This window comes from Bacillus rossius, chromosome 15, assembly GCF_032445375.1.
Source record: "Bacillus rossius redtenbacheri isolate Brsri chromosome 15, Brsri_v3, whole genome shotgun sequence".
NCBI lineage: Eukaryota > Metazoa > Arthropoda > Insecta > Phasmatodea > Bacillidae > Bacillus > Bacillus rossius.
Genome location: NC_086342.1, coordinates 42,724,858 through 42,746,659, shown reverse-complemented (window position 1 = coordinate 42,746,659; position 21,802 = coordinate 42,724,858). Strand labels below are relative to the sequence as shown.

The 21,802-nt window shown below is 37.5% G+C and overlaps 2 protein-coding genes across 2 annotated transcripts in view; one reads left to right on the top strand and one right to left on the bottom strand.

Moving 5' to 3' along the window:
* The window catches only part of LOC134539502 (venom serine carboxypeptidase-like), a 37,127-nt gene extending 32,642 nt beyond the window's left edge, over window positions 1-4,485 (bottom strand). The window contains exon 1 of the mRNA XM_063381579.1: window positions 4,171-4,485. Within this exon, the coding sequence (XP_063237649.1) occupies window positions 4,171-4,470 (300 nt within the window). The 5' untranslated portion in view covers window positions 4,471-4,485. The remainder of the gene's footprint in view (window positions 1-4,170) is intronic.
* LOC134539503 (odorant receptor 49b-like) overlaps window positions 1-20,149 on the top strand; it is a 30,036-nt gene extending 9,887 nt beyond the window's left edge. Inside the window, exons 2-7 of the mRNA XM_063381580.1 lie at window positions 6,953-7,245; window positions 7,344-7,748; window positions 7,895-7,994; window positions 8,767-8,868; window positions 13,877-14,032; window positions 18,364-20,149. Of these exons, the coding sequence (XP_063237650.1) occupies window positions 7,022-7,245; window positions 7,344-7,748; window positions 7,895-7,994; window positions 8,767-8,868; window positions 13,877-14,032; window positions 18,364-18,420 (1,044 nt within the window). The 5' untranslated portion in view covers window positions 6,953-7,021 and the 3' untranslated portion in view covers window positions 18,421-20,149. The remainder of the gene's footprint in view (window positions 1-6,952; window positions 7,246-7,343; window positions 7,749-7,894; window positions 7,995-8,766; window positions 8,869-13,876; window positions 14,033-18,363) is intronic.
* The last annotated feature ends 1,653 nt before the right edge of the window (window positions 20,150-21,802 follow it).

Below are 21,802 nucleotides of genomic sequence, written 5' to 3'. Positions count from 1 at the left end.
TTCTTGATCCAGGGTCATCTCTCAAATTAGTTTCATCGAAATTCCAGATGTTCTGAGGAAGTACATTTTGTAGTGAGATTTCCAAATTATTGAAGTAATCATTCAAAATATCCTTGTCAACTGCCGCACGGGCCTATTTGATGTTGGTGCATTGTCTTACTGTCAACTCTGGGTGTCGTTTACGAAAAGACCTTACCCAATCAGCTCCTGGAATGTTATTTTTAAACTTCTTTACTGTCCGGCCTTATTTATCAAGATAGCTTTTCAGAATGAACCTCAGATCTTGCTTGTTAATAGGATAGCCAAATTCTGATAGCTTTTCGATGTGAGCTACAAAAATTTTCTCTTCTTCAGCTGAAAAAACAGGTGGGCATCCTGGTGGTTTAGAGAATATACCTTTCAGTTTGTTTTTGATGGAGCTCCTTGGGATATTGTAATGTTCAGAAGCTGCTCTCTGTGTTCTTCTTCCATTACGAATGTCACCAAGGCACTGTGAAAGTTTATCATCTGAGTAATCAGCATACCTGCGTACACCATGTTTCCTTTTATAGAATCGTGGCATTTTCTTCTTACATTACCCTAACTACCTGAAAAGAATAACATTGCTTAAAATTACTCAATAAGTGTTCTTTTAAGTGAACATTTTGAATAAACATTATATGAATACAAAGTAAACATTATTATTAAAAGTAAAGGCCTCTAAACATCCTTATTGGTTCTCTGGTGATTTAATTCATGCCTTAAAATCTAAAAAACACTTTCATAAACTCTATAAAAGAAACAATAATACTCAGCATTACCTTCTTTTCTCTAAATATAGAGCACTAGTTAAAAATCTTATTAAGCGTGATAAAACTAATTGGAATCGTAGTATCAATAATAAGGTTAAGAATAACCCTAAAAAATTCTGGAGATATGTCAATGTTATGAAAAATGGTTATAGTGAATCTCATTCTCTTAATGTCAATGGTGATATCTGTAATGATCCAGGTATTCTATCTAATGTCTTTGCTAAGTACTTTGCTAGTGTATATGTACCATCCACCAACCACCCTCGTATCATTGATCCCGATATTATTCACGATTCAATTCCTGTATCATCCTTATCAGAAAGCCAGGTCTTATGGGGAATTAAATCATTAAAACCAACTATGTCTACTGGTCCTGACGGTATACCAAATTTCATTATTAAAGGTTGCTCTTTTATTCTAATGCCTCTATTGTTGCATCTATTTAATACAAGTCTAAAATCACAAGTATTTCCCACTAAATGGAAAATAGCTAAGGTTATTCCCATACATAAAAAGGGTAGTAAACTCAGTGTATTTAATTATAGGCCTATATCATTATTAAATGGCTTTACTAAAATCTTTGAAAAAATAATATTTAAACACATTAACTTCCCAATAAACAACAGATTAGCTCCTAATCAGCATGGCTTTAGAAATAGTATGACAACTTCTACTAATCTTCTCTCATTTATTAATCCTATATACAATAAAGTTACAACAAGGGGGCAGGTTGATGCATGTTATTTTGATCTGGCTAAAGCCTTTGATACTGACAATCACTCCATTTTACTAGCTAAACTTTCTAACTTCGGTCTCTGTAATAATTATATAACCTTGTTTACTAGTTACCTTAAAGATAGATGTTTCTTTGTTTCACTTAATAAAAACACTTCTACTTTATATCATGCTACTTCTGGTGTGCCTCAAGGGGGTACTTTATCTCCCTTATTATTCAATATTTATATCAATGATATTTTTAAAGTTCTTCATCATACTACTGGTTTTCTGTTTGCTGACGGTCTTAAAATATCCAGAGAAATTTCCTCCTTAAATGACTGTCTGCTTCTTCAATCTGATATTACTGAAATTGATAATTGGTGTAAAATGAATTTAGTTTCACTTAACAAAGATAACACAAAAATTATTTCTTTCACAAGGAAAAATCATCCAGTTAAATATGATTATTTTCTTGACAACTTAAAAATTTCCAAATCTCTTAGTATAAAAGATCTTGGTGTTATTCTTGACTACAAACTATTCTTTCATCAACATGTTAATTCTTTAGTATCCTTTTCCCGTAGAACCTTATATTTAATAAATTATATAACTTACTATGCATCTAATATTGAATCCATTCTTACTCTTTATTTGTCCTTAGTTAGAAGTAAACTCGAATATTGCTCAGTTATCTGGAACAGTATTAACACCACCGATAGTGACAAAATTGAATCCATACAAAATAAATTTTTCAAAATAATTAGTTCTAGACACCATCAATTACCCAAATTAGAATCTCTTTCAAATCGTCGCATCCATCTGGATGCCCTGTTTGTGTTTAAGTGCTATAGTTCAAAAATTAATTGCTTATACTTACTTGATAACTCTAGTATTCGAGTCCCGCATTTCAAAAGCCGCCTTCGATCCCTATTATGTTCCTTACACAATAATAATGATTTAATTTACAGACTTATCTCAAATTTCAATAAATATGAAAATTTTATTAAAAACTTTAAATTTTAATTTTTTATGATTACCCTAATATCTTGAGTAATTTTATAATCCTGTTTATTCTTCCCATTCTAGATCATTTAGTTAAGATTATCTCAGTTGCTGTATTGTTTTGTTTGTTATTGTGTCGTCTTTTATTATCCTGTGTATGTTGTATTTATTCGCTTGTATGTGTCGTGTTTTTATTACTTGTTCTGTGCACACCTCCAAAGCTTCGGCTGTTGGTGTGCATGTCACAAATCTAATAAATAAATAAATAAATAAATAAATAAATAAATAAAATAAATAAAGTAACATTCTACTAGAAAAAGGATTTGGGCCAATCTTACCCCAAAATAACAGTTTTAGGTTATAAATATATAAAATGTAAAATGTAAACTTTCAAATGTTTGTAACAAGTATATGAACACCTTAATTACCTACCTATCATGAATACAATTTGTTAAAACTGATACTTCAGAGTAGAAGTTTGGAGGACTAAAAACACCTGTTCCATCAACCTTTAAACAAACCCCTCAGTACTGCCAACCTGCAGAAACCAAAATAATTTATAAAGTTCCTTCTCAGTTAGCCAGAGGTGCATACTACAAATCCCACCCAGAAATTGTTTAAAAAAATTGTTAATTGTAATAGAAAATAATATAAATGTCCGTTGGCAACATTTGGGCTAAAGTTACCCTCAAGGGCCAAAGAAACCCCGTCTTACGGTACTCTTCATCCATTTTTTAGTTTCAAAAACCACACTTAATTAATATAGGTACTTAAATAAAACTTTAACAAAAATAAATATGAGTTATAGTTCCACATTATTTTTACACGCAAACAAACAGCAGATTTTAATTGAAACTATTTTCGTTTTTAAAACATATGGAATATTTTTTTCTAAAATTTTATTTGTTAAGTTGCTAAGTTGCAGTCTCACCCATGTGCAATGCGGTATGCTTCAAGTACGGCATCTAAAATATCAGGCTTCAATCCTGTCATGAAATAATATCTTCAAACAGATTTTAAAGGGTTAATTTTAATAGCAACCATGTTTTTCCTTTTATGGTATGTAAAAAAAATTCTGGTTTAAGAATAAAACTGATGCAAACATCAAAATAAAATGTGAATGCACAAAGATCTTGGCAAATTCATACGAAGGGAAGATAATTCCTGCTTAATGTTCACTGACTAATCATATCATAGTTATGATAGTTGTTTTGGTAAACATAGAGCATGCCTATCTAAGCCCTTGTATGCTAGTGGAAGGTTATTATTAGTCCACTTAAGTCCATAGTGACTGAAAGCCAGTAACGACATGTACAGGATTCAGATGGCGCTACTTGTCTACCAGACTGTGTTAGGAATACCTTCAATAATTATTACCACGCTAATAGGTAATCTTGTGGTCGGAAATGGGAAATTAGATTGTCTTGAATCTACGTACAAAGCTTTGCAATAAATTATTTATTATTAATTTTTAATATTCATCCTTGAGAGATTAAAATATGTGCCTAGCGGTAGTGCATTCTTCATTGTTTATTTCAATTACATTTTCAAAGCACTTAGATGCAAAACTATTTTTTAAATTGGAAAACATTACTCAATAAAATCAAAAATATTATAATTTTTCAGAGTAAATGATGAAGTTTGCGTGAAGACACCTCACCTCAGCCGGAAAGAACCAGAAGAACAAGTTAGAGTCGTATGTGCTGTTGACCGTGAAGAACCCAGAATAACTGGGAATGTCTTCATGGAACAAACTTCCAGTCACTTTGGATTTGTTGCGAGCCTCCCCAATCTGCCCGGCCTCGATGTAGCTGGTTAGAATCAGCGCGGTGCCAACATCTCTGTCCAGATGTGACTCCTGGTGTTCTTCGCTCCGAGTCCTCGGCAGAAACCCGGGCAATGTCTTGGCGAGCACTGCTGCTGAGCCAAGCACCAACACACATACCACGCTAGCAAACATTTTAGATACTAGTAAATTCTGATGGTATGAACGTTTGCTTGAAATATCTTTAAGTGGGTTGAGATAAGATATTGGTGATAATATAAAAAGAAAGTGTGTTTATGGAAACAGATACAGTTGACTAGTTCCTATAACAAATAATTGCATAATAACAACTGTTAATTTAAAATGGCAAGGAATTGCTGTGCACTATTTTTCAGAGACTGGGTATGATAGACGAGTAAAAAAATATTGGCTGCAAACCTATTGAAACCAACTTAGTATTCGTACATTAGTCAAGCCAGCTGCTAGTACCCTCACCACACGAGTGTGACTGTAGTCTACATCTGAGTCTTACAGGGTGTTAGAACCCTCACCACACAAGTGTGACTGTAGTCTACATCTGAGTCTTGCAGGGTGTTAGAACCCTCACCACATGAGTGTGACTGTAGTCTACATCTGAGTCTTGTAGGGTGTTAGAACCCTCACCACATGAGTGTGACTGTAGTCTACATCTGAGTCTTGTAGGGTGTTAGAACCCTCACCACACGAGTGTGACTGTAGTCTACATCTGAGTCTTACAGGGTGTTAGAACCCTCACCACACGAGTGTGACTGTAGTCTACATCTGAGTCTTGTAGGGTGTTAGAACCCTCACCACATGAGTGTGACTAGTCTACATCTGAGTCTTACAGGGTGTTAGAACCCTCACCACACAAGTGTGACTGTAGTCTACATCTGAGTCTTGTAGGGTGTTAGAACCCTCACCACACGAGTGTGACTAGTCTACATCTGAGTCTTGTAGGGTGTTAGAACCCTCACCACATGAGTGTGACTGTAGTCTACATCTGAGTCTTACAGGGTGTTAGAACCCTCACCACATGACTGTGACTGTAGTCTACATCTGAGTCTTACAGGGTGTTAGAACCCTCACCACACAAGTGTGACTGTAGTCTACATCTGAGTCTTGTAGGGTGTTAGAACCATCACCACACGAGTGTGACTGTAGTCTACATCTGAGTCTTGTAGGGTGTTAGAACCCTCACCACATGAGTGTGACTGTAGTCTACATCTGAGTCTTACAGGGTGTTAGAACCCTCACCACACAAGTGTGACTGTAGTCTACATCTGAGTCTTGTAGGGTGTTAGAACCATCACCACACGAGTGTGACTGTAGTCTACATCTGAGTCTTGTAGGGTGTTAGAACCCTCACCACATGAGTGTGACTGTAGTCTACATCTGAGTCTTGTAGGGTGTTAGAACCCTCACCACACGAGTGTGACTGTAGTCTACATCTGAGTCTTGTAGGGTGTTAGAACCATCACCACACGAGTGTGACTGTAGTCTACATCTGAGTCTTACAGGGTGTTAGAACCCTCACCACATGAGTGTGACTGTAGTCTACATCTGAGTCTTGTAGGGTGTTAGAACCCTCACCACACGAGTGTGACTGTAGTCTACATCTGAGTCTTGTAGGGTGTTAGAACCCTCACCACACGAGTGTGACTGTAGTCTACATCTGAGTCTTGTAGGGTGTTAGAACCCTCACCACATGAGTGTGACTGTAGTCTACATCTGAGTCTTGTAGGGTGTTAGAACCCTCACCACACGAGTGTGACTGTAGTCTACATCTGAGTCTTGTAGGGTGTTAGAACCCTCACCACACGAGTGTGACTGTAGTCTACATCTGAGTCTTGTAGGGTGTTAGAACCCTCACCACATGAGTGTGACTGTAGTCTACATCTGAGTCTTGTAGGGTGTTAGAACCCTCACCACACGAGTGTGACTGTAGTCTACATCTGAGTCTTGTAGGGTGTTAGAACCATCACCACATGAGTGTGACTGTAGTCTACATCTGAGTCTTACAGGGTGTTAGAACCCTCACCACACAAGTGTGACTGTAGTCTACATCTGAGTCTTGTAGGGTGTTAGAACCCTCACCACACGAGTGTGACTTTAGTCTACATCTGAGTCTTGTAGGGTGTTAGAACCCTCACCACACGAGTGTGACTGTAGTCTACATCTGAGTCTTGTAGGGTGTTACTACCCTCACGACACGAGTGTGTGAAAAAGCAATAATTTTATCCTGCCACAATTCAAAAAAGGATCCTCATAGCGGAATGTCATCGCTCTGAAGAAAGTTTATAACACTTTTATAAAGACATCTGCCAATCAATCAGAAAAACATGGCACCAAATATATTTTATTAATTTATCCATTATCTATTAATGCTTCTTCAGACATTTAAATCATTAAGAAATAATAACTAATCTAAAAATATATCTTATAAATAATTTTAACAGTTTATAACTGCATTCAATAAGTTAGATGTAACAGAAACCAGGATGAATGATACACGAGACGTCAGTCCGGCTGACGGCGATGCATTGTTAATGGTTGCGAGGAAGAGCTCTAGGCCGGGCGGGAGGCAGTGTCAGCAGAGATGGACAGGCGCATGGCCCTCTCTCTGGGGCTCATGCGACGCGGTGGCATGTGGCCGCAGGAGGGAGACAGCCTCGCCTACAGGCTGTACCACGGGGCGGCCGCGACCAGCAGCTACTGGCTCGTGGGGATGTTCGCCGTGGGCTGCTTCGGCGTGGAGAAGGGCGCGCGCCTCGAGAACATCGGCAACCTGCTGACGTTCGCGCCGTACTGCGTGGCCGGGTACAGCATGACGCGCCGGAGCAGCGCGTACCGCGACCTCCTGGCCGCCCTGCAGACCGCGGAGCGACACTCGCCGGCTCTGCGCCGCGCCGTCCGTGCTGAGGCGGTCATAGCCAGGTACCGTGATGTCAGGTTAGCTGCATGCACCTACCATACCTCCCGGCCGCCCTGAAGTCACTCACTGACTGTGGGTGAGAGAGGGAGTGTGATGTGTCCTCTGTGCCTGCCAGATGCTACACTGGGCTCGCTGGCTTCGCCATCACCTGCTACATGCTGGCCCCCTTCCTCACACTCGCCCTGGACACGAGCTCCGGCCTGCAGTTGCCGCTCCGCGTGCCCCGAGCGCTGGAGACCGGCGACCCGCTGGTGTTCGCCGCGCAGTTCGCCGCGCAGCTGCTCCTCGTGGGCCTCGTGTCCGTGTCCAGCCTGCCCATGGACGTGCTCGGCTACGCGCTGCTCGTGCACACGGCCGGGCGCTTCGAGAGCCTGTGCCAGCTCGTGCGCGAGGCGGACCGGCTCCTGGGGCTCCCCGCGGGCTCCGCTGCGCCCCGGCAGGCCGGCGACCAGCCACAGGCAGAAGAGCAGTCACACGGGGCTCTTGACCACCTCATCACCCTCCACCAACAGTATCTGTCGTACGTGCATGTCCTCATACGACAACTACATGTTGTTCATGTCCGGTTCTGCGGAATTCACCAATTTGCAATCTATATGTGTAGTATGTTTACCTAAACCGTACAATGTACATTTTCATTTTTTAGTTTGTATTGTTTTGTTTCAGGAATGCAAAAAAATTATCTGAACTCTTGAGTCCTGTGTTTCTGGCACATTACCTGTTGGCATCTTTAACGCTGTGTTTAGTTATGTACCAGTTTATGATGGTGAGTTTCTTATGTACATTTAAAATTTATTGACTTGAATCTTAATTTATTATTTAAGTAATTACCTTTGATTCTTTCTTTTTTTCATAAACTATTTTTTATTGGAGTTTATAATTTGTTATGACAAAAGTAAGGCTCCAAATTACACCTACAGACAAGTTATTATGTTTATTAAATTTATTATTTTTCTTTCAATTCAAATATCCCAATAAGTATAAAACCTCATAAACTAATGTACCAGTGACCCACTTTATAACATGATTTTGATCATGCTCAAAATACCAATTTCTTCCATTGTACCTATTATCTGGGCTATCTTTACATTTAAAATTTGACATCGGCTGATTTAATCTTGTTCTCTGTGTTTGTGTATCATTATCTGTATTTTCCTAATGACATACAATGCAAACTAGCAATGACATATGTACAAAATAATTATTTTAATCAATCCCATCTTTCCTCTCTGAATGCGGTGGACCACATCATTTAGCCACTTCAAGACTTCATACAGGTCCCATGCTGTTTGAAGCTTAGGGCACCTTCCCTTCCTTTGTTGCGGGTTGTACTGCCACACCAAATTGTCCTCCTGAAATCTGGTTGAGTAAGCCTACAGGTTGTACCTCATCTTCATTCGATTCGTCACTAATCGAAGATTCCTGCGGGCCTCCTATGTACAAGTGACATTCGCTCCTCTATACGATTCACATATTCAGTGGTGCTGGTCGGCTCCTTGCGAAAATAGGTTTTATTGCTGTTAAAATGTTTTTCACAGGCTGAAGACAACACTCAGATGATTAAAAACTGTTTCCACGCACTGGGAACTATGTTCCGTCTACTGAGCTTCAGTTATCTGTCATCACTTCTGTCCCACAGTGTAAGTCTGATGGCATGCAACATTGGTCGCATTGTTTTATTTTTGTAATTTTTATCATTTTGCGAGTGCTTGTTAACTTACAGTGTTACCTACAATCTTAGTGTTTACAAAAAATGTAAGATGCTTTAACATTCTAATTCTCTAATACCTCATTTTAGAAATAGAGCTGTTCAAGCAATTAGAGGAAGCTGTTGGACCACAACTGTTGTGCTATAAAGTCTTCACGTGTTGATTTACACAGATTTCACATGTGCAGTTACCTGATAATACTAGTGTTATTGAGACTGATTGTTGATTTCTTCAATAAATTTTAATATCTAAAGGCAGTGAAGAAGCATTGCAGTACTCCTTAAACTTTACTGAGATTATAATCAATCATTTATTCTACTTTATGGTGAAAAGTAAGATTAAAAAATCATTGGCATCTGTTGCACAAAATCCTTTGCTTTATGTTGGCGCTTAATGCAAGAGTTCAATTAAAAGTAAAAAATAAAAACTTAACTTTAACCGAGTTCCAGCGGCATGTGAACCGCAGCAAATATAAAGTAATGCACTTTGGCAAAAATATCTTAAACAAAACAGCTTATGCTGTTACTGTTTTAGAAATGTAAATAAACTATGATTCTCTTTATTCATTTTCACCCTTGTGACGTGAACTTATTTTTAAATATTTGGGTGCCATAATAAACATATATTAAATGTTTACCTATATGTATTATAATTTTTACGGTGTTATAAATAATTACTGAGAGTCTAAAAATGCCTTTAACTGGTAATTCTAACTTAATTTGTGATTTGAATAACATTTTATAGTTTGCAGTTATGTCAAGACATGAAATTCGACGTAGTCTTTAAATTTGAATATAGTCTAGTATAAGAGAATACTACATAACGGATGGTAAACTAGAACAAACTATTTTTAATATTATGAACTCTGTGTTTTATTATGCAATGAACTTCTTGGACAAGTAATATTATTCCCAGAAAGTCCAGAATTATGCAAAGATTCGTACCTATTGAATATGAATTCATACAATAGTTCAAAAATTACCTCATTTCAATAGCTGACATTTTAGTTTTCCAAATGGTTATTTAAGTTATTTGTTTACTGGTAACATATATATTTGTCATCTGAAACCACTGGAGGTTCAAATCTTTGACAGAAATGTCTTAAGGCAAATGTTATCTGTTCAAACACACAAACTCTCAGAAAGCAAAGTTAAAATCAAAATAATGTTACTAGCTCAATCAACAGTGGTAGAGCAAAACATGAGTCATCTGTTTTCCAGGGATACCTCTGGGCAATACAAAACAGAGAAAACGTGAATCTAAAGTTAATGGGAAGCTCTGATGTCATCATATTCATATGATTCTAATGACAGAACCAATTGAAAAATGTGTTAGCTGACTACACACACATTCACGATAGCATTAACACAATCCATGCCAGTTTTCTGCCTGTCTTTAGAGAAATTCAACAGATTTGTAGATCATCAAATCGACATTCGTTCTTTCAATATCCGCTAAGAAGATCTGCAACGAAGTTGGAAAGTTCAGTAAGTAGAAGATGATAGCAAATTGTAAAATTCACGGAACAGTGTTTGCTTCAACCAGGTGTAACATGGGTTTCTCCTCAGAGGTAACAGATAAGATGCAACATCGATGGATGGACTTGATGTAGTAATATTTTCGGTGTGGCGGAAATTATCATCCTGTAGTCTGTTCCGTCTGCATCACATACTTCTAGATGAGTTCGTCCAAATAAGAATGTTTGTAGATTATTCACATCGAAGTTTAGGCCTCTTCTTATGATTTACCTACTCGTATCTTGGTATGATAAAATCAGTGTCCACATAGAACATAGCTCACCTGGCGATGATTAAATTAAATTTAAATTTTTTCATTAGAAAATCTCAACAAAGCCACACACTCATAAATAAAATAGTTCTTAAAATATGTAACTCAATATTGTAACTTCGAAATAAAGTTTTCCAATATTTGGAAATCGTCGGCACACGACTGTTCTTTGTGAAGGTTCAAACTAGACTAAAAGATTCCAAACAAACACTCTCGGATATATGAACTTCTTCCTGGTATGTACTGGCCAATCTTACAAATATACCATATAATCACAAATTATTTCATTACAAAAAAACTACAGATCTAAATTCACTTTCACACAGTACCAAGATTATACCTGAATCAAATCATGTTTATCCGTAAGGATTATTCTGCTGATATTATTCAGTCATTAAATAAAAATTCACAAATATAAAAATCACAAATCACAAAGTAAACTTTTAAATGGTCATAAATAGACTTGTGTAGTTCGCGAATGAACTAGTTCGGAAGAGCGCTCCCACAGACGAACTACGCGAACTAGTTCCCAGATCCCTCGCTCCTCAGTTCATTAGTTCGTTCTTTTTCCGATCTCCTTCTTTTAATTCTGTGCACATGATCTGGCTCTTATCAAAAGCCGTCACTCGTTCTTCCTTTCGGGTATTAATTACAGCTTTGTCGCTGGTCTTTTTGGCTGGCTATCGTTATCTGCCCGGGTCAGATAGCTGAAATTTCAGACGTCTAATGGATACTGACTTTACAAAAATATTGACTCTTGATCGCTGCAAAGTTTTACTGCAATGATACATTTTCAATATTATGATCGTTTTGTTGATGATAGCTTATACTCGTGTCCGAGCACAGTTACCCCAGGGTAACTTCGCGGTGGGGAAACCGCTGTGTATACTGAGAACAAGTCAGACATAATTACATTAGGTACTTATATCAGTGTTTACAAAATTATTTCAATATTCATAAAATAATTTTGACAGCTGATGACAACTTTAATATTAAAATTTTGACTTATATAAAACCATTGTTAAATAAACTTATTTTTGACGTGACGTCTAATAAATCGATGAACGCCGGCTGCACGCACGAAAAAGTGTGCCGTTGCGCACATTGTCACGTTACGCTGTGTCCCGTTACGCTCATTGTACGCTTGCGCCGCATCTATCTCTCTTCCACTCGATTGGAACAACCATCGATTGGACTTTTTCGTGGCACATTAAACTTGAAACACTCCCATTCGTTTCCTACTTTTCCTATCATCGTCCTATCCTTAACAGAATAACACAGATTGGAAGAAGTTAAATAGCAAACATGTATAAAAGTTATAGTTAAAATAATATCTCTTCGTTAAAGTAATAAACATATTTGAATTAATGAGTGCAAATAAAAGTAGATTTATCAGTTAAATTGTAGATTTCATTTCACTCCTTCTTTGTATAAATACAAAATAGTGATAATTCAATAACAATTAGTAAATTTTATTCATAAAAGTATGCAATTTTCATCAATGTTTTGTTATGACGTCACGTTAAACTTTCGTCCGTAAACCGACTTTACAGACAAACAATTTTTTGTTGATTATTTCTAACACTTAAAAAAAATTAAAAATTGTATTTTTATAGGCATAAAATGGTACTTTATTCACTAAATTAAACACATTTCATAAATAATATTTCTTAAACTAGCTAATAAATAAATTCTTTTAGAAATTAAAATTTTTTGATTATAGTGTATATTAAGTGAAGAATAAAAACAGAACTGTTATATACGCCATTTTACCCATTTATGTAAATTATTGTTTTATTTACTCATTTGATGTATAATAACCCAAAAAAAGGATAATAATCTAGGCGTTCACAACACTGATCATTATAAAAAATATCTATTATAACATACATAGAAGATCGCCTGCAGTAGCGGTAGCAAAGCGAACGAACTATCTGCGACCTGTCTTCTTTGAATTCGAGATGGGAGCGGACGAACTAAAAGAGCGACCTAGTTCGCCAAAGAGCTGCGAACTAAAAGGAGCGCTCCCGGTCGCGAACTATTATGCGCAAGTCTAGTCATAAACAATACTTGAAAATCAAAGATAAAGTTTTTAACTAAGAAGTTAATTAAACTGTATTGAAACAAAAACATAGAGCTTACAACGGAATTGCAAAGAGTAATTAGGAAAATATGTTAAAATATTGAATTAGCAATTCCTCTATTATTTAAATGGTAATCCTTATAATAATGTCGTCTCTAATAAATGAAACTTGCACTGTATAGAGATCATAATTTTTCTAACAGTGGAATACCTCATACCTTTTTTTGCATTGTTACACATATGCATGTATCGTTACATAATTGACATAAGTTACCTCAAACATTAAATGATGTACTGTGATCCTTATATTACTGATGTATTTTATATATATATATATATATCTCACTGAAATATTTCTATATGTATATATATGGTTTTAAAAGCAACCATGGTAACTTTCAGTTATAACTACTTAAATGGTAACAGAAAAATCTTTTAAGTAGGTAGTTTTTTATTATTTTCCATACTAGTGTCCCGAATACTTCTAGTAGCAAGCAAGGCATACACAAAAGGATTTACATTATTTTTATAATTACTGTCCGACGGACGGCGTGCCTGTCAAGTGAAGTGAGCTCCCATGCAAGCATTCAAACAACTTATAATTTGGTAATGTAGACACCACTTTATGTGTCTTCATGTGTCATCTGCTAGCTCGTGAGAAATGTGTTAGGCTGGGTGCTGATGCGTGCCCGACAGCCCTGGAACATTAGAACAGGGCATGACTGGAGCTGCTAACCTCAGCCGAGCTCTGGGAAGTGGGCCGCCCTGGGAGGACCCTGAGAAAAGCACTCTCGGTCACAGAGCCGGACACTGCTACTGGTCGCGTTCGTGGCCCGAGGCGGGAGAGACAAAGATGGCTAATACTTGGCTGGCAAAACCACACCAGGCTATTGGTTGCGGCGCTGGGAAAACATAGCAGGACTCTAGTAGGAAAAATTTGATCAGGATGAACAATGGTCTAACAAAGTTGATATTAGGGGTTTTAGGTGAAAAATCAATTTGTGCCGATTATTTCAGATTTGCAGCACAATGTATGCAGCCTTGTAGCTGGCTGCTCGTGTGTTGCAGACCGAGAGTGTAGGAGACGCAGCGTATGACTGCAAGTGGTACGACTACTGCAGGAGCGACTGCAACACGATTCACGTGATGATCTGCCGTGCGCAACGACCGGTTCTCATGCGGGCAAGTCACTTCGCTGTCATGTCTCTGGCCACCTTCGCCTCGGTGAGTTGCTTGTGTACCTATATCTTTGGTCTACTTCTGGCCATCTTATATTAATTTATTCTTTTCTGTAGTTTCTTTTTACAACATTGTCATATTTACTTATTTTTATGGGTTGTTACACAAGGTTTATTCATTAATTTGCCAAAAAAAAATATCTCTATTTTTCTGATTTATTGTAAATTTAATTAATATAAAAATGTATACATAATCTCTTGTTACATTCAACCTCTTTCTTTGGATTCCATTTATTTTTTGTTGATTTTACTTTTCAAATTTTTAGTGTTATGATAACCATAATGCTCTATACTTGAATTTTGTAATTTTTAGAAAACGTTATTGTGCCAATTCTTTATTTTTGTCTATTTTATTACTGAATTATAATGAGTAATTTGGTATTATTTATACTATTATAATATATTAATTTAAATCAAAGCCTTTGGATTTTAGATTCCTTACTGGATAAAAAACCTACTTTTGCCTTATTGTTTAGTAAACATTACATGCATGATTTATAATTTTATGTTAAATCATTCTTGTTTTTTTATGCATTAATCATAAATATGGATTAGAATCCTAAGTTGTACACAGAGTTGAGACTCTACCCAAACGCACCCGAAGGGTTCACCTTCGGCCAAATTTGTTTTTTTTTTGTAGACTCATAACAACACGGCCATGTTGGTGGATATAAAAAACACAATGATAATAGTGAGGTTAAGTGTTTAATTTGTTCAATTTTTGTCATAAGTTTTATGTTAGTGTTTTGACACAATTTTGTGTTTACAATACTTGGGTTATAAAATAATTTTAGGCACTGGAAAATGATTTCCGTATCACGTATCCCAAGATTTTTCCTTGATCCTGAGGGCATGATCCTGTAAATATTGATCCTGTGGTACACGATGCTTGCTGTTTTAATTTAGTACTTCTAAAGATCCTGCACATAACAAATACTTGTGATATAAAAATGAATTATGATCTTACGTTGCATAGAAAGAAATAATAAAAAATATTTTGTAATCACACTGCTTCTAATGACTTGTAGTCTAACGCCGTGTCCAGAGGGGCAGTCTCCATTGATTCAATAGAGGGTGTGAGAGCTCTCTACGATGAAAGGCACAAAAGGCAGAGTTGAGCCCTGCATTGATTAAGACCAGATCAGAGTCCCGCATAATCTGGTCCTCCCAGTAAAAGGAGGTAAGGACACCCTTTTAAACCTTTTACACACTCGGACTGGTTTCCCTGCGGGAAATAGGCGCTACTGTACACCGGGTTTATTGCCCACTCAAAACACTAATCTTTATAGATAGTGGATTGATAATACTGGGTGTTATCTGTGACTGAGATAGCCCGAGCTCCAAACAACGTCCAGGCGTGGTCCCGCAGGGCCTTAACTATGGAAGTGGACTTCATGTTACGTAAAGGCAACAGAATGACAAATTCAAAAAAAAATATCCATCTCGACTTGCAAACAATTATTGCCTTTACGTGACCTCATAAGCGGACCAAAAATGTCTGTACAAATGGTCAACCTCACTGCAATCAAAATAGGAGGTGAATTTCTCAACACCGAAAAAACAAGCGAGAGCCTCTTTCTTGTACATACCGAGGCATCTTTCAGACTCGAGGAGTGTATGGCTGGCAAAGTCAATGGAACGGAGAACTCAGTCTTGGACGTGGCCCAGGACAGCCCCAGGGACATGGACGAAGCATCCACCTGAAGAGTGGATCACTTATCAAACCGAGGCAAAATAAAGACTGGTAGGGAAGCCAACAACCCCTCTAGGGTATTAAACACCTTTTTCGGAGCCACACCCCAGGCAAAAACAGTATTCTATTTATGTAGGACATTTAAAGGTGCACTGGCGGCAACAAAGTTAGACATGCCTAAGAAACTTTGAATGCCCTTCAAGTTTCTTGGCCAGGGAAAATTTACTATGGGAGCTATTTTATCTCGGTCCATAATTAATGTACCTTATGAATTCCTATGAATTTTACTTGGTCTTTGCCAAAATCAATCTTGTTGAGATTTGCAGTGAGTTTGGCAGCCCTCAGATGACTAAAAACTTCCCTTAAATGTCCCAGTATTCTTCGAAAGATAAAGATATAATTGAATATGACTTTGAACTTAACTTCACTTAAGACATGGGCTAATATGCGACTGAATGCCTGGCTGCTGAAACTAACATCCATGGGAATTATGTTGAACTGAAAATTGCCCCATGAGCAAGAGAAGGTAGCATAGCAGCGACAGTCCGGGTGGAGTAGACATTGGTGAAAACTAGCATTTAAGTCTATATCCGAGTACACTTTGGCCTTACCAAGGTGTTGGAGGGCATTTCCCACCGTAGAGAGAGGCCATTCATCATCGTGAATCTTATCATTCAGGGGCTTGAAGTTATGAACAGTCCTAAACTATGAAGAATCCTTTTTTTTGTGACCAAATAGGTGGGTGTAATAGTCTGACTTGGAGGAAGTGATAACCCCGCCCTTCAGCAGCTTGTCAATTATTTCTTGCATGATTTGCAGCTTGGGCAGCGACAAACTTATGGTACTTATACCTCACAAGAGTTTTGTCCTCAAGGTAGAAACGATAGGGCAAGAAGTCACACTTACCTAACCTCTTAGTAACCACATCAGAAAAAGAGCTAATGAGGTCAGCAACCTTAAACCTATCAGATGGCGGACACATGCCATTACATGTCATGACAATGGGTGATGTGTGTATGTGTGTGAGAAAAGTTTGAACATCAGGAGCAAACCCAAAACACAGCTCGTGACAAGCGACATCCAGGAGACACAGCAATTTTTCCCAGGAAATCTAATTCCAGAATGAGGGTATGGGACAAACAGGATACGAGAACGAAGACCCAATTCAAAGATAAAAGTACCAATTAAAAATGGCAGAGACATTAGAACGTAAAAATTTGCCATTAGCTACACAAATTGTGACTTCAGGACCAATGGCAGAACGGCGGGACAAGTGAGGGGTGTTTGCTACAAAGAGCCAGAAACAGCGACTTGCTTATGAATGACCGTGTTGCTCTGGAGTTGGTTTCAAGGCTGGCAAAACCTTGTCACGAATCTGTACATGGGCACGATTACTCAATTTCGTAGGAGAGGCTTTGCGCATTCTCCGACCTGTGCCGACCCCTCCTCCGGCGCGGTGCTAACCTGCTGCTTACAGCGGAAACATTGTTGTTGAGGCACGTCCAGCGGAGAACTCGTGCACCCAGTTAGCACGTGCGCTAGGTCACGTGCCCGGCCCACTGAAGCCACGAGCAGTCTGCCTGTGGCCGCGGTGACCAGCCGCCTGGTCTCATCAGGAACATGTGCCCTTAGATTTAATTTTTATTGGATTTTTCAGTTTTGTTTTAAAATACTTTTTTAAAGAATTTCTTGGAGTTGAACATTTCTTTTTTGCGGTTAACATGTTGTTTTAAGTTTACGTTTTATTTGAATAAGAACTTTCACATTTAAAGGTCCCTTTAAATAGTGTTTTTAAGACATTTAAAGAGGTGAATTTAAAAACTTACCTTTCTTGGTTCAAGTATGAAAGTAGGCGTGTAGGCAGATGCAAGACTGGCCCCCGGAGGCAAAGGTTCGGAAGTCGAGCTGGCTACAGGAGGAACAGTTAGTACTACTCGGGGGTAGGGCGATGGCCGACTCATGCCACCGCGTGGCCACTGCTGGCTCGCTCAGCTGTCCAGGTACGGCTCAGCTACTCACAGCTGCCAACATAACATAGCCTCGCCCCATTCTCCAGCTGACTCAACTCGCTGAGCTCCGTCCAGGCATGCCCCAGCTACCCACAGCTGCTAACATAACCTAACAAATAATACTGAATAGCTGTTACAAATGCACGTTTGATATGGGAATAATTTATCTAATCAAGGTCAATATACTTTCAATTTGATGAAGGTATAATGAAACTATCTAAAACTAGCATTATTTTATGATGATACTTATTTTACTGGTAAAGGAAATTAATCAAATTACATGATGTTTAAAACAGGGGATGATCATGTCTACATGATTACATGGTAACTATGGTATGTGAAGTCTTTTTTTTTTTATGATATGTTTTGTTTTGGTCAGACACCAAAAACATTGGTTTAAGTGTAGTTTTTGCATTGTGAAAACTGTTTTAAACAACTGTATTTTATTGAAGTGAATAACTACTAAGATTATACTTATTATTTACTAACCATCACCAAATGTGGTCATGAAACATTTCTGCCATGTTTTGGGCTAAATGCACCTTTCTTTTGTGTAAGTTTATATATTCATATGAATTTATACTTATTTTGTTACTATTTGTTTTGTTTTTATAGTTGCTTCGATCTTCGTATTCATACTTCAACATTCTGGACAAGATCTACACATCATGAAACTACATAAGCTGTCTCCTTTTTGCCACTACATAAACTTACTAGCTTATAAACAATTCTATATTATTTTATAAACAATAGCATTATGTTCTGTTGAGTAGCTGCTCTTTTGTAGATGAATTTACTTATTATATTTGAGGTAAAAAATGTTTGTGAATTCATTAAGGATGGACTAGACTAAATTAGTATGTACCGTGTTTTCTCGCATAATCGTCACACATTTTATTCTAAAATCAAGTTTGAAAAGTAGGGGTGCGACAATTAACCGGGAAAAAATTTTTTTTAGGTAAAGTTATTCATAAAAACCAAACCCGTTCATGGAAAGTACATTTATTTAAAAAAAAGATGTAGTATACAAGAGCACGCCAAACAGTTTATATTAATAATTCATTAAACAAAAACCTTTCTTGAACTTTAAATAGAAAAACCAAACTGTAACGCAAACGCAAGCCACTTGAGTGTGTGACGTGAACTAACGTGTAACTGTCGTAGTACACGCTTGCCACGAAAGAGTGCGGGCTGTCAAATGTAGTTAACTCGGCACCCGACAGAGAGCGCGCAATGCATGCAGTCGGCGAGAGATCGATATTCGACTACGTGTGCGCGCTCTATATGGGAAACAACATAACTAAACACGAATGATGCCAACTACCGCTGGCTACATGTTTACACAGCGGTACACCGCGGCGACGCAGGCGATCAGATAAAGATAATAATGTTTAAAAACGTCTTTAAAAGAAAATTTACACGTCAGACAACTCCGTATTTCCGTTAATTAAATAAGTGGTAATGTCCGAATAAATATTAGATTTCTACTCGAAAATACATAGTTTTATACGGAAAAGATATCTACACAAAGCGCCCGGCATCTAATAGCGAGACCAAAAACATTATTCGACGTTTACGCGAGAAGTTTTTTTATCCCAATTTTTACGGCCAAAAATATAGGTGCGACGATTATGCGAGTGCGACGATTACGCGATAAAAGAGGGTACTTGCTTACTTGCATTGAGTTATATAAATAAGATGAAATACCATGATAAAATTTTCTCTTTGTATGTACTAAAGACAATTGATTCTATATATATTAGACATACACACACACACATATCTTAGATTTCTTGCACATAAAAACTGGCCAATTTTGGTCATAGAGTTATACTGTGGGAAAAATGTGCATCAGTGATTTACTTTTTTATTTTTCCAAGAATTATGTTTGATTAATACTGAGCACTGCATACAAAAAATACTTATAGTTAAAAATAAAGTTTATTATTATAATAACCAGTTTTTTTAGTATAGTTTTATCTCGTTTGTTATTTCCTTAAGAATTATATTTTTACTCTGCAAATTCAAGTTCCAAAGTGTGTAACAGAAAAATTACTAAAACAGCATATAATTACTTAAAATTCTACAATGCTGTCATTTGTTTAGTAAAGTGCCTGTGCGTGGTGTGTGGTGGTGGCTTCTGCCCTGGGCCCTGATGCTCGAAATCGTTCGACTTCATAGACCATTCGAGTCGAGTAGAGTGATGAACTCGCGTACGACTTGGTGTGTTCGACATTTGCTATGCTCGAGGTGCTACTTGTCGCATGCGACTTACACAAAAGTCTTCGAGACGGAGAAGTCGAGTGGATTGTGGGAATTCGGAGAGAACTGTGAATTTGTCAGGATGGCTACTCTGCTCGTGTTCCAACTGGCCAATCAACGATCGCCGTTTCGTTTGTTGTCGTGTTCGGTAGGAAGAAGACAAACTCTTTAAAAAACATTTTTTTTATTTTGCCGTGTGTTCGTGAATACCTAATTAATTAAAATTGTCGATTAGGTCAGGTCAGTTACATTATAAATACTTTCAAACTAAACTGACATTAAAAATAATATGAATTAATTTTAATGGTTGTTCAGTTTTAAAGTATTTATAATGTAGTTGACCTGACCTAACAAACCAGGACAAAGGATGAACAGTAGGAACTCACGTAATTTTTTTTTTTTACTTATTACTTGCGCAACAATATCAAAATAACAAATAAAACATTAACATTTGAAACGTTAAAATCTCGCCTAAGTTAGAGGCGGGTACAATTCCTTTGCCATTAGTAGAAAATGATGTAGTCGTTCACGTACGTCGCGAAAAAAAAGAATTCATACTCGTAAACAAGCAACAAATGTAATCGCCGCATGAAAGCACAGGTATTGTGATGAAAATTAAAAATTCGATATCTCCTAAAGTATTTGGAATTTCTTATCTCCGCCGTGTTTAATGAAAAGAGGAAGTTAAAGAGCACGGAATTTAATTTTTTTAAACAAATATTGCCCAAATATGAATATTAAAAAATTCGATATCTCCTAAAGTATTTGGAATTTCTTATCTCCGCCAGGTTTATTGAAAAGAAGAAGTTAAAGAGCATATAATAAAAGTATTTTCGGATTTTTAGCATTTTTTTTACGCAAATACCGCTACTCTACATATTTACCAAAATTAAGACTAAGTAGCCTTAACTAGTGTTGTGTTTACAGTATTGTAATGAACATGTAGGCCTAACCATTAATGTTCAGTTTGGCGTTAGGGAGCAGGCTACATAGGCTAATTTTAATGTGGATACACACAAGACATAGACGTTCACTTGGAACTAAATATGCCAGGCTATTACCACTGTCACAGGAACAAACCAAGCATTTTAACATAACTGAAATAGGCCTACCTATTTAAACCTGTATAATGCTTAAACAGGGGGTTTACTTATGTTTATCTTTGATTAGCTATTTATTGTAACTGGTAACTTAATTCAGGTATGCTCCAAGGAGGGATAAACTGCCATTCTGTGTTAATGGTGCTGTAGTGTTTGACTTCAGTCAATAATTATATTAAAAATGTACTACAGGCATAACTGCCTTCTGCATGACATTGCACTCTGACAGCTAACGAACCATTTGTTTTGTCACCGAAACTACACATAAGCAAGCACATAAAGATAACAATAGGGCTTCTTTGGTTTTTATAAGGTGCTAACAATTACTTTAGTTTCAACAGAAAGTGCAGTTGTACGAGAAGGTGCCGGCATAACCTCTTCCAGACTGCTAATCAGGTCTCCAGCACACCGCTTGTTAAGACGAAACAACTTAACAAATTTGTTGTCGTCCAGTTCAAACGCATCCTTCCGTTCTAGGAATCGACGAGGGTTTCTAGCTGCTTGTATTTCAGCTAATTCAAGTTCTTCAATGTCCAACACATCCAACCACTCCGTCATTTTCACTGTTTTCGTGACTTTTCGCATTCGTAATGGTTATCTCATTCGAGTTGGACCCCTCGGTTTCCATTCCGAACACTCGAGTCGCACACGAGTAAACTGGAACAGTTCGTGCATACCAAAGCATCAAACCG